The 14,568-nt window shown below is 46.8% G+C and overlaps 1 protein-coding gene across 1 annotated transcript; it reads left to right on the forward strand.

Moving 5' to 3' along the window:
- The first annotated feature begins 3,577 nt into the window (after window positions 1-3,577).
- On the forward strand, window positions 3,578-8,764 carry RAG2 (recombination activating 2). Its single transcript, XM_063946283.1, has one exon. It carries the CDS (start codon window positions 3,580-3,582, stop codon window positions 5,137-5,139), a length of 1,560 nt encoding a protein of 519 aa, XP_063802353.1. The 5' UTR covers window positions 3,578-3,579; the 3' UTR covers window positions 5,140-8,764.
- Window positions 8,765-14,568: the final 5,804 nt, after the last annotated feature.

The following is a 14,568-nucleotide window of genomic DNA, read 5'->3' on the forward strand; positions in this document are numbered from 1 at the left end:
TGCCTCACAATGGGCAGAGGATGACTGACATACAGTATACATACCAGCAGCCAATAGGATTATTTTTAGCGTCACATTTATTGTGATATGCGGTCACTTGATCTATAGCGATATTGTACTCACTACTATAGTTATAAAATATATTACATGTGATTCTGAGATGTAATTTCAATACTGCTCAGGGATCACCGCAGCCATCACGATGCGCTTACATGTGGTAAATTCTAAACATGTTTCAAGTGGCTTTCATCAAAAATGCTGCCTCAATGCCAGACATACTGGAACAAACACCAGTTCCTACTAGCGTCTGCTCATTTATATGTGCTAAGTAAAATGCATGTAATAAACACCACTGTGTACGAACCCTTACACTACATTCATAACAAAACAATAAGGAACATTAATATCCACTGTTGCAGTACAGAGGAATGAATAATGACTTTAGTTTACATTTAATGCAAGAAATGTGTTCAGCTGAGACGAGTCAATCACTGTAGTTTACAGCCAATGGGCACTGAATGAGGGAGGGGGTACTGAGCCCCGAGGCTGCCAATGAGGCACAACTGCATACCCAAGATGGTGGGGCCATGGGCCTAATTCAGACTTGGGGGGATATTCAATTACCTGCAACGACTGCGGGTGTAAAAGTCTCGCCGGTGGGGCTATCTAATCAGCCCGATAAGCCAGCGTGTGCAGTGGCTTATCAGGGATTTTGTTTCACCTGGCTCCGGCAGACGAAGCAAAATCCCCGATAACATCCCCATTTTCATCCAAAAACACACAGGTTTCACTGAACCTGTGTATTTTCGGGTGAAAATTCACTTTTTAACATCCGGTCAAATCGAATAGGCCGACCGCAAAACTCGAAGCTACACCGGGAGTTTTTACTCCCGATGTTTCTTCGGAGGCTAATTGAATGTCCCCCTTGGTCGTAGATGTGCGAGAAAACGCACAACTACGATCAATTTCTTTTACATGCAGAAGTATCGCCAGCGCAGGGCAAGTCCGCTCCACATGCCGGATCCAGCACCACCCCCCCTTTTCCCCCCCGCAGAATTGCAAGAGCATCGTACGGCGTCGATACTTTTGCATGTTTGGAGTAGCCCTTTGCCATGCGGAGCCTAGCTGCGAAGGCAGATAGCTACCCGCCATGCTAAGGGTCGCAGCGGCTGTGTGTGACATCACACAGCCGCTGCAGCCCGCCCCGCAAGTGGTCCGAACACATCTACGTTGTCTGGAGCGCTGTCCTAAAATGGAGCATCGACACCCGCAAGACACGACCCCCGCAGAATTGCAAGAGCATCGTACGGCGTCGATACTTTTGCATGTTTGGAGTAGCCCTTTGCCATGCGGAGCCTAGCTGCGAAGGCAGATGGCTACCCGCCATGCTAAGGGTCGCAGCGGCTGTGTGTGACATCACACAGCCGCTGCAGCCCGCCCCGCAAGTGGTCCGAACACATCTACGTTGTCTGGAGCGCTGTCCTAAAATGGAGCATCGACACCCGCAAGACACGACGTCGACTCCCCGTTCCCACCCCCCTCCAGCTCTTAAACTGCGTTCTGAAGAGAATGCAGTTTAGGACCTTGCACATGCAGCTACCGGTGTACGCGCATCTGCAGAGGTGCAGAAATCGCTTCTTAGCGATTTTTGCACATCAGCGTACAAAGGTCTAAATCGTCCCCAAAATCCCTTTAGCATTTACATGGCTGGCCCAGCATTCACATCAAGGTATACCCACATCCACACACACTTGGCCATGCCCCCAAGTAATCCTAGCTGCACTGTTTATAGCTCACCCACCCACCGCCAAGAGGGAATGTTTTATAAGGGCCGATGAGAACTAGAGCACGGGTGCTGTCCGACAGACCCAATACACTAAATTGTCCTGGATCCTGTACACAGCACTACATCACTGATCAGTAATACAGAGAGACTGGCGTGCAGAAGAATTTGCTTTAACAAAAGCGACTCTCTCTGAAAGAAGTAATATCTTTGGAGGAATGCAATTGCGGCTTAAGGACGCCAGCAGCACAAAATGTTCTAAAATGTGTGGATTTTCTTCCCATCAGTCTGTAATATTTTGACTTTAAAAAATACATGTTTGTCCAGAGATTAGTTTACCTGGGGCGGTGTAACGGTGCATAAATGTACAGTGTATTTTAGAGGAAATTTGTACAGAGAGTGTATGCATTTATTATTTAGCATCTGTTATGGAGATGGATAGCCTGTAGGAGAGAGGTTATTTAAGGACAGACAAGAAAGTTAGATGTTCCATAAGGATAAAATAGAGGCAGCCAGTAAGTAATTGTAGTTTATATACAAGCGTTTCACCAGGCCTGGGCACGCCCGCACAATGTTTATTCTGAGCCTGGAGAGATCGCAAATTTTTTATATTCCAGATGGCGGATTCATTACATTCTAGGCAAGTTATAGGCATTATGGGGGTCATTCCGAGTTGTCCGCTCGCAAGCCGCTTTTAGCAGCTTTGCACACGCTAAGCCGCCGCCCTCTGGGAGTGAATCTTAGCTTATCAAAATTGCGAACGAAAGATTCGCAAAATTGCGAAAAGACTTCTCTGTGCAGTTTCTGAGTAGCTCGAGACTTACTCTGCCAGTGCGATCAGTTCAGTGCTTGTCGTTCCTGGTTTGACGTCACAAACACACCCAGCGTTCGGCCAGACACTCCTCCGTTTCTCCAGCCACTCCCGCGTTTTTCCCAGAAACGGTAGCGTTTTTTCACACACACCCATAAAACGGCCAGTTTCTGCCCAGAAACACCCACTTCCTGTCAATCACACTCCGATCACCAGAACGAAGAAAAAAACTCGTAATGCCGTGAGTAAAATTCCTAACTGCATAGCAAATTTACTTGGCGCAGTCGCAGTGCGAACATTGCGCATGCGCATTAGCGACTAATCGCTCCGTTGCGAGAAAAAAATAACGAGCGAACAACTCGGAATGACCCCCTATATTATTTATTACTGTCATGGATTTGTATCACCACAGGAGACATGGCCAGTGCAAAATGTATGTTGCACAGGGGCCCCTGGGTAAGGGCCCACTCCCTGCACCCACTGTATTTACTTACCTTGTGGCCGCTATTTGCCCCTTCCTTCTCTGGAAATATGGAGCTGTCACCATGTTTCTGAAAAAATGACCATTGTGCTGGGGTCTTTAGCACAAGTGCAATTTCTTCTGGAAGGTGGCACGTAGATTGCAAATAGGCCTCCTACTCAGAGTGCATGCCCTTGAAGTCCTAACACAGCCCCCTGTAGGTGCCCCCTCAAAGTGCTTGTTACCTTGTGTAGAGTCAGGGGGGGTGGGGGGGACACAACCCATTACCAGGGCTTCCAACACATTACCAACAAGGATCAGGCCTGCACAGTGTAGTTACGACAACATCTGCATATGCTGTATGGTTACATTGGTAGTTGTCAAGGGTGATGGTGATGACAAATATGATGATGGTGACAATGACATTGGTGATAGTGTTGGGAATGGTGATGAGGGCGGTTGTGATTAGGATGATGATTAAGATGAAGTGTAATGACACTCCCTATTCTGTTATCCACAGGTGTGATGACCCTTCAGACAATAGAGCCTTTGAGTAATACATCTCTCATCCAGCCAGGATTTTCCCTGTTTCGGTTTGGCAGTCATGTAATTTTCTTCGGGCAGAAAGGCTGGCCAAAACGCTCCTGCCCCACAGGCGTGTTCCTCGTGGATTTGAAAAAGAATGAGATGAAGCTTCGTCCCACCACATTCACCAATGATTCTTGCTACCTACCGCCATTGAGATACCCAGCTGTCACTGGCCTCTCAGATACTATGGGAGGTGAAGTCAACCAGTACCTCGTCCATGGAGGGAAGACTCCAAACAATGAGATATCTCAGAAGCTATACATCATGTCCATGGCATCTTCGGTCAACAAGAGGACACTCTGCTGTGTAGAAAAAGATTTAGTGGGGGACATTCCAGAAGCAAGATATGGTCATTCAATGAACGTGGTTCACAGCAGGGGCAAAACTGCAGTGGTGCTATTTGGTGGCCGTTGCTATGTGTCACTGAACCAAAGGACTACAGAAAAATGGAATAGTGTAATTGATAGTCAACCATACATCTATCTTATCGATCTTCAGTTTGGCTGCTCTAACATGTACACTATCAAAGAAATCCAAGATGGTCTTTCCTTTCATGTGTCAATATCCAAAAACGATACAGTCTATGTAATGGGTGGCCATTCAATTGAAAATGACTTTAGGTCCCCAAACATCTACAAGATTAAAGTAGAACTCCTACTCGGAAGTCCAGCTATAACTTGCACAGTTCTGCAAAGCAACATATCTTTTTCGAGTGCTATTGTAACTCATACCTGCCCAGATGAGTTCCTGATTGTTGGTGGATATGAGTCTGACAGCCAGAAGAGGATGCTTTGTAACCGAGTTTCCATAAGTAATGACACCATTGACATCCAAAACCTGGAGACTCCTGACTGGACAGGGGAAATTAAGCATAGCAAGACATGGTTTGGGGCAGATATGGGTCAAGGTGCCATACTCATTGGAATCCCAGGAGACAATAAGAACCATAATTCAGAGAGCAGCTACTTTTTTTACGTACTGAATCTTGGAGGAGAGGAGAGTCAGATGCAGTCCTGCAGCCAAGGATCGCTTGAAGAGCAAGAGGACTCCATGCCCCTTGAAGACTCGGAAGAGCTCATGTTCAATGAAGATGGGAACTTTTTCGATGAAGACACTTATAACGAAGATGATGAAGAGGATGAGTCAGTAACTGGATACTGGATCATGTGCTGCGTTGGCTGCAATCTGGATATGAACACCTGGGTTCCTTATTATTCCACGGAGCTAAACAAGCCAGCCATGATCTACTGCTCCAGCGAAGCAGGACACTGGGTCCATGCCCAATGTATGGACTTGTCAGAAAGCATGCTGATTTACCTGTCTGAAAACAATGTCAAATATTTCTGCAATGACCATGTTAAATTGGAGAGGGGTCTGCAAACTCCTAAAAAGATGACCCCCGTTATGAAACCATCAACAAAGCGAGTAGGTCGAAAATCATCTGTCAGCCGAATGTCACCAGCGAAGAAGTCTTTTCTAAGACGCCTGTTTGAGTAAAGTCTTTGTGATCTGTGAGATGGTTAGACGAATGTCAGCTCTGTAGGACAGCAGAATTTTGCTTACTGCATTTTATGGACTTTGTTGATTAAATGATATGGATTATATTAGAGGAACTTTCCACTGGAAGTTCAGCGTTCAGAACATGATGCGGGCTTGATTCTGAGTTGGACGCATGCGCAAATGCAGACAGATCTACGGATATCTGCACACAACACATGGGCACGCAGACTGAGTTGGACAGAGCGGACAGGTGGACCCGTCTTTTGGCGGACTATGTTATCCGTGAAATGGGCGTTTCTGGGCAGTAACTCAAAGACGACTTTTCGCAGATGCTTCCAACTCAGAATCAGGCTATATGCTTCCTGGGGGAAACAAGTGCCTTCCAGACAGTGTAACTCATTCAAGCAATCGTCATGAGAAATCTGGCCATTCGGAGACTCTGTCCCTCTGGAAACTAGGACTGGGATGTAATCAAGTCCGAGTTCGTTGGCCGTGTGGGAAGCCAATCATGTACAAGGTGAAACCGTTCCTTGTACATGATTGACCCTTTCAAAAAAAACATCCCACACACCAGACTTTTATTACATCCCGCCCTATGACTGATATTTCATTATATCTTGGCACATCAGTCATTGTGGCAGCTCCTAATCATATTCTATTTCTTCAAACACACGTACACACTTACATAAAGTTCTCTGTGCATTATAAATGACCTCTGAACATTTTACTGGGAACTTATCACAACTTCAACAGAAAATAAACCTGACTTATAATATGGGTATATTTACCCGTCTAACAGTAGATGATAAAATGCCTTTTTAAAAGAAAAAAGAAAAAACATCTCTCTGTTGTGCGTTGTACATTTGTCCTCTATTTATTTACCAAATCACTGAATGGGAAGAGACGTTTTTGCTTAAAAGCATGCGTGTAATAATCGCGGCATTGTACTGCATGAGAGTATAGCAATAATACTTTCAGGACAAATATAGCATCGTTATATGTACAGAGGTTAAGCTGACATATTTTTGTGGCATAATTCTACTATTAACTATCTCATCACCAGATTGCAGAGATCTCCAGTGTTAGCGAAGGGAGATCACTTGATAAGCAGCAAACCATTTTTCTTTCATTTATATTTTGTAGGACCCAACAGATAACAATACATGAGTTCTGATCCAGCCAACATTTTTCGCCACATCGACTGGGCAGATACTTTGCCAAAACTCTTCCCATCCATGGATTCTGCCGGAAAAACTATAAATAAAAAAATGCATTGAAACATCTCCGGCCGCACTGTCCTCCCTGCTGTGTCCTCTTCTCACCGCTCTCCTGCTGCCATTTATCAGACGCTACAGGGCAGCAGAAAGCAGATGTTGGGCCGCATGGGTGGTGGGCATTGGATTGGGGGGATGGTGTGCCAAAGTTGAGCTAGGGGAAGGGTCATTAGTACACTGGGGGCAGGAAATAGTATTAGAACTCAGGGACATTAGGGCTGGACATCTGGGTGAAGTTGTGGTTATGAATGGTAGGAAGGTTACCTGGCTGGTGAGGTGCAGCACCAAGGTCAACGAGCAGCTGTTCTGTGACTAGGTATTCAAGTACAAATGACCTATGAGAATTTCACCTGTGGCCTGATTCTGAGTCACACGTACTGCCCACAGCACCCTCTGCAACTATCCGCCCGCACCACCCCCAGCCCTCCAGCGGCTAGAGAGTCTTCATAGGATGTACACAGGGAAGGGACACTCACATCACCATTGGATGTTTGACAAAGTGGTAACAGTTTGGGACGCATCTATGATGGGTGCAGTGTCAGGGCCGTCGTAACAGCATCATAGGCCCAAAGCAATGCACTGGGGCCCCTAACCACCCATTCATGGGAATCAGTTAAAGAAATCATAGCATGCCCCTCCTTCAGTCCCGCCTCGTCTCTTCACAGGCTTCCATACACAATGAATGGCTGTGAGCACTCTGATTGGTGGATAGCTCCAGCCATCCATCAGTCAGCATGCTGCCAGCCACTCACAGATAGGCTGCAGGCTGAGAGGCACAGTAGTGTCTATTTATCACATTATGCCGCACAGTAGTGTCCCTTAGTCACATTATGCCGCACAGTAGTGTCCCTTATTCACATTATGCCACACAGTAGTGTCCCTTATTCACATTATGATGCACAGAAGTGTCCCTTATTCACATTATGCCGCACAGTAGTGTCCATTAATCATATTATGCCGCACAGTAGTGTCCCTTATTCACATTACACCGCACAGTAGTGTCCCTTAATCACGTTATGCTGCACAGTAGTGTTCCTTATTCTCATTACACCGCACAGTAGTGTCCATTAATCACATTATGCCGCACAGTAGTGTCCCTTATTTACATTATACTGCTTAGTATTGTCCGTTAATCACGTTATGCCGCACAGTAGTGTCTATTAATCACTTTATGCCGCACAGTAGTGTCCCTTATTCACATTATGCCGCACAGTAGTGTCCGTAAATCACATTACGCCGCACCGTAGTGTTCGTTAATCACATTATGACGCACAGTAGTGTCCCTTATTCACATTATGCCACACAGTAGTGTTCCTTATTCACATTGTGCAGCACAGTAGTGTCCGTTAATCACATTATGCCGCACAGTAGTGTCCCTTATTCACATTACGCCGCACAGTAGTTTCCGTTAATCATATTATGCCACACAGTAGTGTCCCTTATTCACATTACGCCGCACAGTAGTGTCCGTTAATCACATTATTCCGCACAGTAGTGTCCCTTATTCACATTATGCCGCACAGTAGTGTCCGTTAATCACATTATTCCGCACAGCAGTGTCCCTTATTCACATTACGCCGCACAGTAGTGTCCCTTATTCACATTACGCCGCACAGTAGTGTCCCTTATTTTCCTACCTGGTACTGCAGGCAGCTTTTGATATCCGATTTTAATGGCTGGTGTGGCCAGTCTCAGCACACCTACCATGTATGGGGCGAAGCCTCACCTTCCATGCTGTAAGTGTACCGGTGCTAAGAGCCGGAGCCCCGGAGGCCAGAGAAGGAGCAGAGCAAATCGAGATTGTGGTGGCGATGGCCGGTTATTCCCCCAGGGCACATGCTCTCTGTACGACAGCACTCCACCCTAGATATGGCCCTGCATCCCATCCTGCAGCCTAAACCTAACCCCCCTCTTCCCCCCGCAGCCTAACCCTAACTTCCCCCACAGCCTAACCCTCCGCCTAGCGCCTAACCCCTGTACTTACCTCAGGGATGTGATAGGATTCTGACCGTTGGGTTCCCAACTCCCGGTATCTTGACTGTATATAGCTTTGACTGAAACAGTTGCATGCAGACAAATGTGGATTGTAAATGGAATATGTTCCGCCTATTGTGGTTTTACAAGAACATTAGCCGTTGTAACAAATCTCTAAAGCAATTACTTAATTCTCCATGTGAGGACAGAGAGGGGGAGAGCTCTGTGAGAGCGTCGGCTGATCAATGTGAGTCTCCAAACCTATTAATTAAGCAGGCTGACTGCTCAAACCTATTATTTTTGCTGTGTAGTAATTGCACCTGATAAGGCTTTTGTTTTTCCTATTGATGAAATAAAAATGCAAACTGCTTAAACATGTCTCGATTTCCTGACTTGATTGTAAGTTTGTAAATCACTGACTGATGCGCCCGCTCTTGTGACAAGACAGAGAAAGTTGGAAACGCAGGTGCGGTTACAGTACGGATGCATGTAATTACATTTCTGCTATCTGCCCAGGAAACAATTGCATTGTCCTGCGTGTTGAATCATAAGAATTAAATGAATCATAAGAATTAAATGAATCATAAGAATTAAATGACCCTTTTTCCATGCATGCTCAATGGGGGTGACTCAGACCTGATCGTAGATGTGCTAAATTTAGCACATCTACGATCAGCTTCCCTGACATGTGGGGGGACGCCCAGCACAGGGCCAGTCCGCCCCGCATGTCAGACCCTGCCCCCCCCCCCCCCCACTCAGAAGTACAAAAGCATTGCACAGCAGCGATGCTTTGGTACTTCAGGAGTAGCTCCCTACCAGCGCAGACACCTGTTACTGCTCGGGTCGCAGCGGCTGCGCGTATCGTCACGCAGCTGCCACGGACCGCCCCCCCCCCCCCCCGCTCCCCCCCAACGGTCTGGGTATGCCTGCGTTGCCCAGACCACGCCCCCTAAACGGCGGCCAAACGCTGGCTGCCTGCCTCCTACCGCCCAGCGACCGCCTCTGCTTATCAATCAAAAATTGTCCAGTGTAAAAAATTGTTGGTAAAAGCAGTGTTTCCGAAACTTAGGGGGTCATTTAGAGATAGACGCAGATCGCTGCATACGCCGTGAGATCTGCGTCCATCTTCTCACATGCTGGGGGCTGCCCGGCACAGGGCAAGGTACTGTATGTGTGAGGCCGCCTCCTGATGCGTCCGCAATTAGATTGCGGATGCATCAGAACTAAGGTTGACCCCTGGCAGCACGGCCCAGTGGTCGGGCGTCATTTTTTAATAGGAGCGGCTGCGTGTGATGTCACACAGCTGCCCCGTAAACGGTCCCGGTCCCCGGCCCCGCAACGCCACATTGCCACCCTGCGAGTGCCTGCCGCTGTCAATCACATTGCGATTGCATCCATCGTGGATTCCGCCATAATGTGTGAATGATCCCCTTAGTCCTCAAGGCGCCCTAACAGTCCAGGTTTTAAGGCTATCCATTCTTCAGCATTGATAGTTACATCAAACTGACTAAGGTACTTTTTCAGTCATCTGTGGCTAAGCATGAATACCCATGGACCAGTGGAGAAGTTGCCCATAGCACCCAACCAGCCTCTACCCATCATTTCATAGAAGCTGCCTGGTTGCTATGGGCAACTTCTCCACTCTTCACTTGATTCATCTCCCCCATTGTAACAGAATCACTCTGACTTACTATATCAATCCAAATTGTTCATTCATAAGACGGTCGAAAATAAACTATATCTCCTGTACAACTGAGATTTGGGTAAAAGTCCGTTTAGAGATTGAGGGGCAGATGTATTAACCTGGAGAAGGCATAAGGAAGTGATAAACCAGTGATATGTGCAAGGTGATAAAGGCAGCAGCCAATCAGATCCTGTTAATTTACATATTGGAGCTGATTGGCTGGTACCTTTATCACCTTGCACATATCACTGGTTTATCACTTCCTTATGCCTTCTCCAGGTTAATACATCTGCCCCACTGTATGTAACAGCAGGTGTAGGATTCTCGTCCCCTTGCAGTAACAAAGTCGTTATTTAATTATTTATGGGTGTAGTAGGGTATGCCGGCAGCCAGGCTCCTGGCGACCAGCATACCAACAGCGTGGCGAGCACTAAGCTATCTATTCTCCCTCCAGGGGGGTCGTGGACCCCCAAGAGGCAGAAAAAGTGTCGGTATGCCGGCAAACTGAAGACCACCCGTTATTTATAATCCGTATTGTTTGGATATTTGTTTTCTTATTATTTAGAAAACATCCACTTGCTGAAATACGTCACGTGGAATTCCGGGTGTGAATGTGCCCTCCTGCCACCGGCTTCCTGTTGTCTTTACCTCATGGTATTTATATAGAGGTGTGGTATGTTACGGTGACATGTACAGAATGTCGCCATTTCAAATGCCGACATTCACATTGTTGACCCTGACATAATGTTGGCATCAGGCAGACATACAATTTGGAAGCTGCTCAATCATACCTGGAGATAATTATATATCAGGTGCTGGAAGGGGGAGGGGTCACAGATAAACAACAGACAAAGAGGAAGGGGGGTGCAAATCCCCACCCCTAAATTCCCTTCCGCACACTGAAAATTACCTGTAACCAATAACCATCATTGAACCTATCTGGTCAGAAAACTCAGAAAATTAGTCACAAATGTTTGCAAACACATGTTTAGCTGCTGGCCACTTCACGGCTTCTCTGATACAGCAGTCCTAACTAGTGATGTGCACCGGACATTTTTAGGGTTTTGTGTTTTGGTTTTGGATTCGGTTCCGCGGCCGTGTTTTGGATTCGGACGCGTTTTGGCAAAACCTCCCTGAAAATTTTTTGTCGGATTCGGATGTGTTTTGGATTTGGGTGTTTTTTTACAAAAAACCCTCAAAAACAGCTTAAATCATAGAATTTGGGGGTAATTTTGATCCCATAGTATTATTAACCTCAATAACCATAATTTCCACTCATTTCCAGTCTATTCTGAACACCTCACACCTCACAATATTATTTTTAGTCCTAAAATTTGCACCGAGGTCGCTGGATGACTAAGCTAAGCAACCCAAGTGGCCGACACAAACACCTGGCCCATCTAGGAGTGGCACTGCAGTGTCAGACAGGATGGCAGATTAAAAGAAATTGTCCCCAAACAGCACATGATGCAAAGAAAAAAAGAGGCGCAATGAGGTAGCTGTGTGAGTAAGCTAAGCGACCCAAGTGGCCGACACAAACACCTGGCCCATCTAGGAGTGGCACTGCAGTGTCAGACAGGATGGCACTTCAAAAAATAGTCCCCAAACAGCACATGATGCAAAGAAAAAAAGAGGTGCACCAAGGTCGCTGGATAGCTAAGCTAAGCGACCCAAGTGGCCGACACAAACACCTGGCCCATCTAGGAGTGGCACTGCAGTGTCAGACAGGATGGCACTTCAAAAAATAGTCCCCAAACAGCACATGATGCAAAGAAAAAAAGAGGTGTACCAAGGTCGCTGGATGGCTAAGCTAAGCGACCCAAGTGGCCGACACAAACACCTGGCCCATCTAGGAGTGGCACTGCAGTTTTCTAGCGAGAGGATGAGTGCCTCCATCCTCATGTGAAGCTGAACCACTAGCCATGAACATAGGACAGGGCCTCAGCCGTTCCTTGCCACTCCGTGTCGTAAATGGCATATTGCCAAGTTTACGCTTCTCATCAGACGCTTTTAATTTTTATTTTTGGGTCATTTTACTGAACTTTTGTTTTTTGGATTTTACATGCTCTCTACTATGACATTGGGTATCGGCCTTGGCAGACGACGTTAATGGCATTTCATCGTCTTGGCCATGACTAGTGGCAGCAGCTTCAGCACGAGGTGGAAGTGGATCTTGATCTTTCCCTATTTTACCCTCCACATTTTTGTTCTCCATTTTTTAATGTGTGGAATTATATGCCAGTAATATATCAATAGCAATGGCCTACAGTACCGTACTGCTATATATTATATACTGGTGGTCAGCAAAATTATGCACACTCCTACTACTATATATATACTGCGCACAACTTAAATGCACCACAGGTATGGATGGATAGTATACTTGACGACACAGAGGTAGGTAGAGCAATGGCCTACTGTACCGTACTGCTAGATATTATATACTGGTGGACAGCAAAATTATGCACTGTACTCCTACTATATATACTGCGCACAACTTAAATGCACCACAGGTATGGATGGATAGTATACTTGACGACACAGTGGTAGGTAGAGCAGTGGCCTACTGTACCGTACTGCTATATATTATATACTGGTGGCCAGCAAAATTATGCACTGTACTCCTACTATATATACTGCGCACAACTTAAATGCACCACAGGTATGGATGGATAGTATACTTGACAACACAGAGGTAGGTAGAGCAGTGGCCTACTGTACCGTACTGCTATATATTATATACTGGTGGTCAGCAAAATTATGCACTGTACTCCTACTATATACTACAATGCAGCACAGATATGGAGCGTTTTTCAGGCAGAGAACGTATAATACTGGTGGTCACTGGTCAGCAAAACTTTTCACTGTACTCCTCCTATATAATACTGGTGGTCCCCAGTCCCCACAATAAAGCAGTGTGAGCACAGATATTTGCAGCACACTGAGCACAGATATAAGCGTTTTTCAGGCAGAGAACGTAGATATTTGCAGCACACTGAGCACAGATATTTGCAGCACACTGAGCACAGATATTTGCAGAACACAGAGCACAGATATTTGCAGCACACTGTACAAAGAAAGAACTGAGAGGACGCAGACACGTCCTCTCGTTATCATCTCCAAAGCGCGAGTGAAAATGGCGGCGACGCGTGGCTCCTTATATAGAATACGAATCTCGCGAGAATGCGACAGCGGGATGATGACGTTCGGGCGCGCTCGGGTTAACCGAGCAAGGCGGGAGGATCCCAGTATGCCTCGGAACCATGTAAAATGGGTGAAGTTCGGGGGGTTCGGATTCCGAGGAACCGAACCCGCTCATCACTAGTCCTAACCTACGTAATAGCAGTGCCCACATCGGGCCATGTAATTTGTCACAGTAGGCCGCATGATAAAGGCTATTACTAAAACACTTCCAGACAGAGAGCTAACTTACCCGGGAGCCACCCCCAGGATCTCCCATTGGCACTACAAGGAACAGCATGCCTTCCAAATGCTGCTCCCATTCAATGCCTCTTGCACACAAGCAGACAAACAATTTGGAAGCTGCTCAATCATACCTGGAGGTAATTATATATCAGGTGCTGGAGGGGGAGGGGTCACAGACAAACAACAGACAAAGATGACGGGGGGTGCAACTAAACATGTGTTTGCAAACATTTGTGACTAATTCTCTGAATTTTATTACCAGATAGGTTCAGGGATGGTTACAGGTAATTTTCAGTGTGCGGAAGGGAATTTAGGGGTGGGGATTTGCACCCCCCTTCCTCTTTGTCTGTTGATAATGTTGGCATCGCCAGAGTGTCAACAAGTCGGCATGCCAACGTCGCGATTTTCAATGTTCATGTAACACTAACCCTAACCACACCATAAAATCAGTGTCGATATTCACAATATTATGGGCCTAATTCAAGGTTGATTGCAAAATCAAAATCTTCCTCTAATGGACAAAACCATGGGCCTGATTCAGACCGGATCACTGCTGTGCCAACAGCCGACAGCCGTCTCAGCCCTGCGATCACCTCTGCCTGATTGACAGGCAGAGGCAGTCACTGGGCGGGAGGGGGCTGTCCGGCGGCGTGTGGCCGCCGTTTTAGGGGCACGGTCTTGACCATGTTGGGGGGGGGCACTGCGGCTGCGTTACGTCACATGCAGCCGCTGCGACCCGGACAGCGATGAGTAGCTCCCTGCCAGCGCGCAGGAGCTGTGCTGGTAGGGAGTTACTCTTCAAGTACAAAAGCATCGCCGCCGTGCAATACTTTTGTACTTGTGCGGGTGGGAGGGGTTACGGCCTGACATGCGGGGCGGACTAGCCCTGTGCTGGGCGTCGCCCCGCATGTCCGGAAAGCTGATCGTAGATGTGCTAAATTTAGCACATCTACGATCAGGTCTGAATTAGGCCCCATGTGCACTGCAGGGGGGGCAGATGTAACGTGTGCAGAGAGAGTTAGATTCGGGTGGGTTATTTTGTTTCTGTGCAGGGTAAATACCGGCTGC

Source organism: Pseudophryne corroboree, chromosome 11 (genome assembly GCF_028390025.1).
Source record: "Pseudophryne corroboree isolate aPseCor3 chromosome 11, aPseCor3.hap2, whole genome shotgun sequence".
Lineage (NCBI taxonomy): Eukaryota > Metazoa > Chordata > Amphibia > Anura > Myobatrachidae > Pseudophryne > Pseudophryne corroboree.

Excerpts from the sequence above, each read along its gene's own strand:
- RAG2 (XM_063946283.1), top strand. The coding sequence starts at position 3,580 with ATGACCCTTCAGACAATAGAGCCTTTGAGTAATACATCTCTCATCCAG.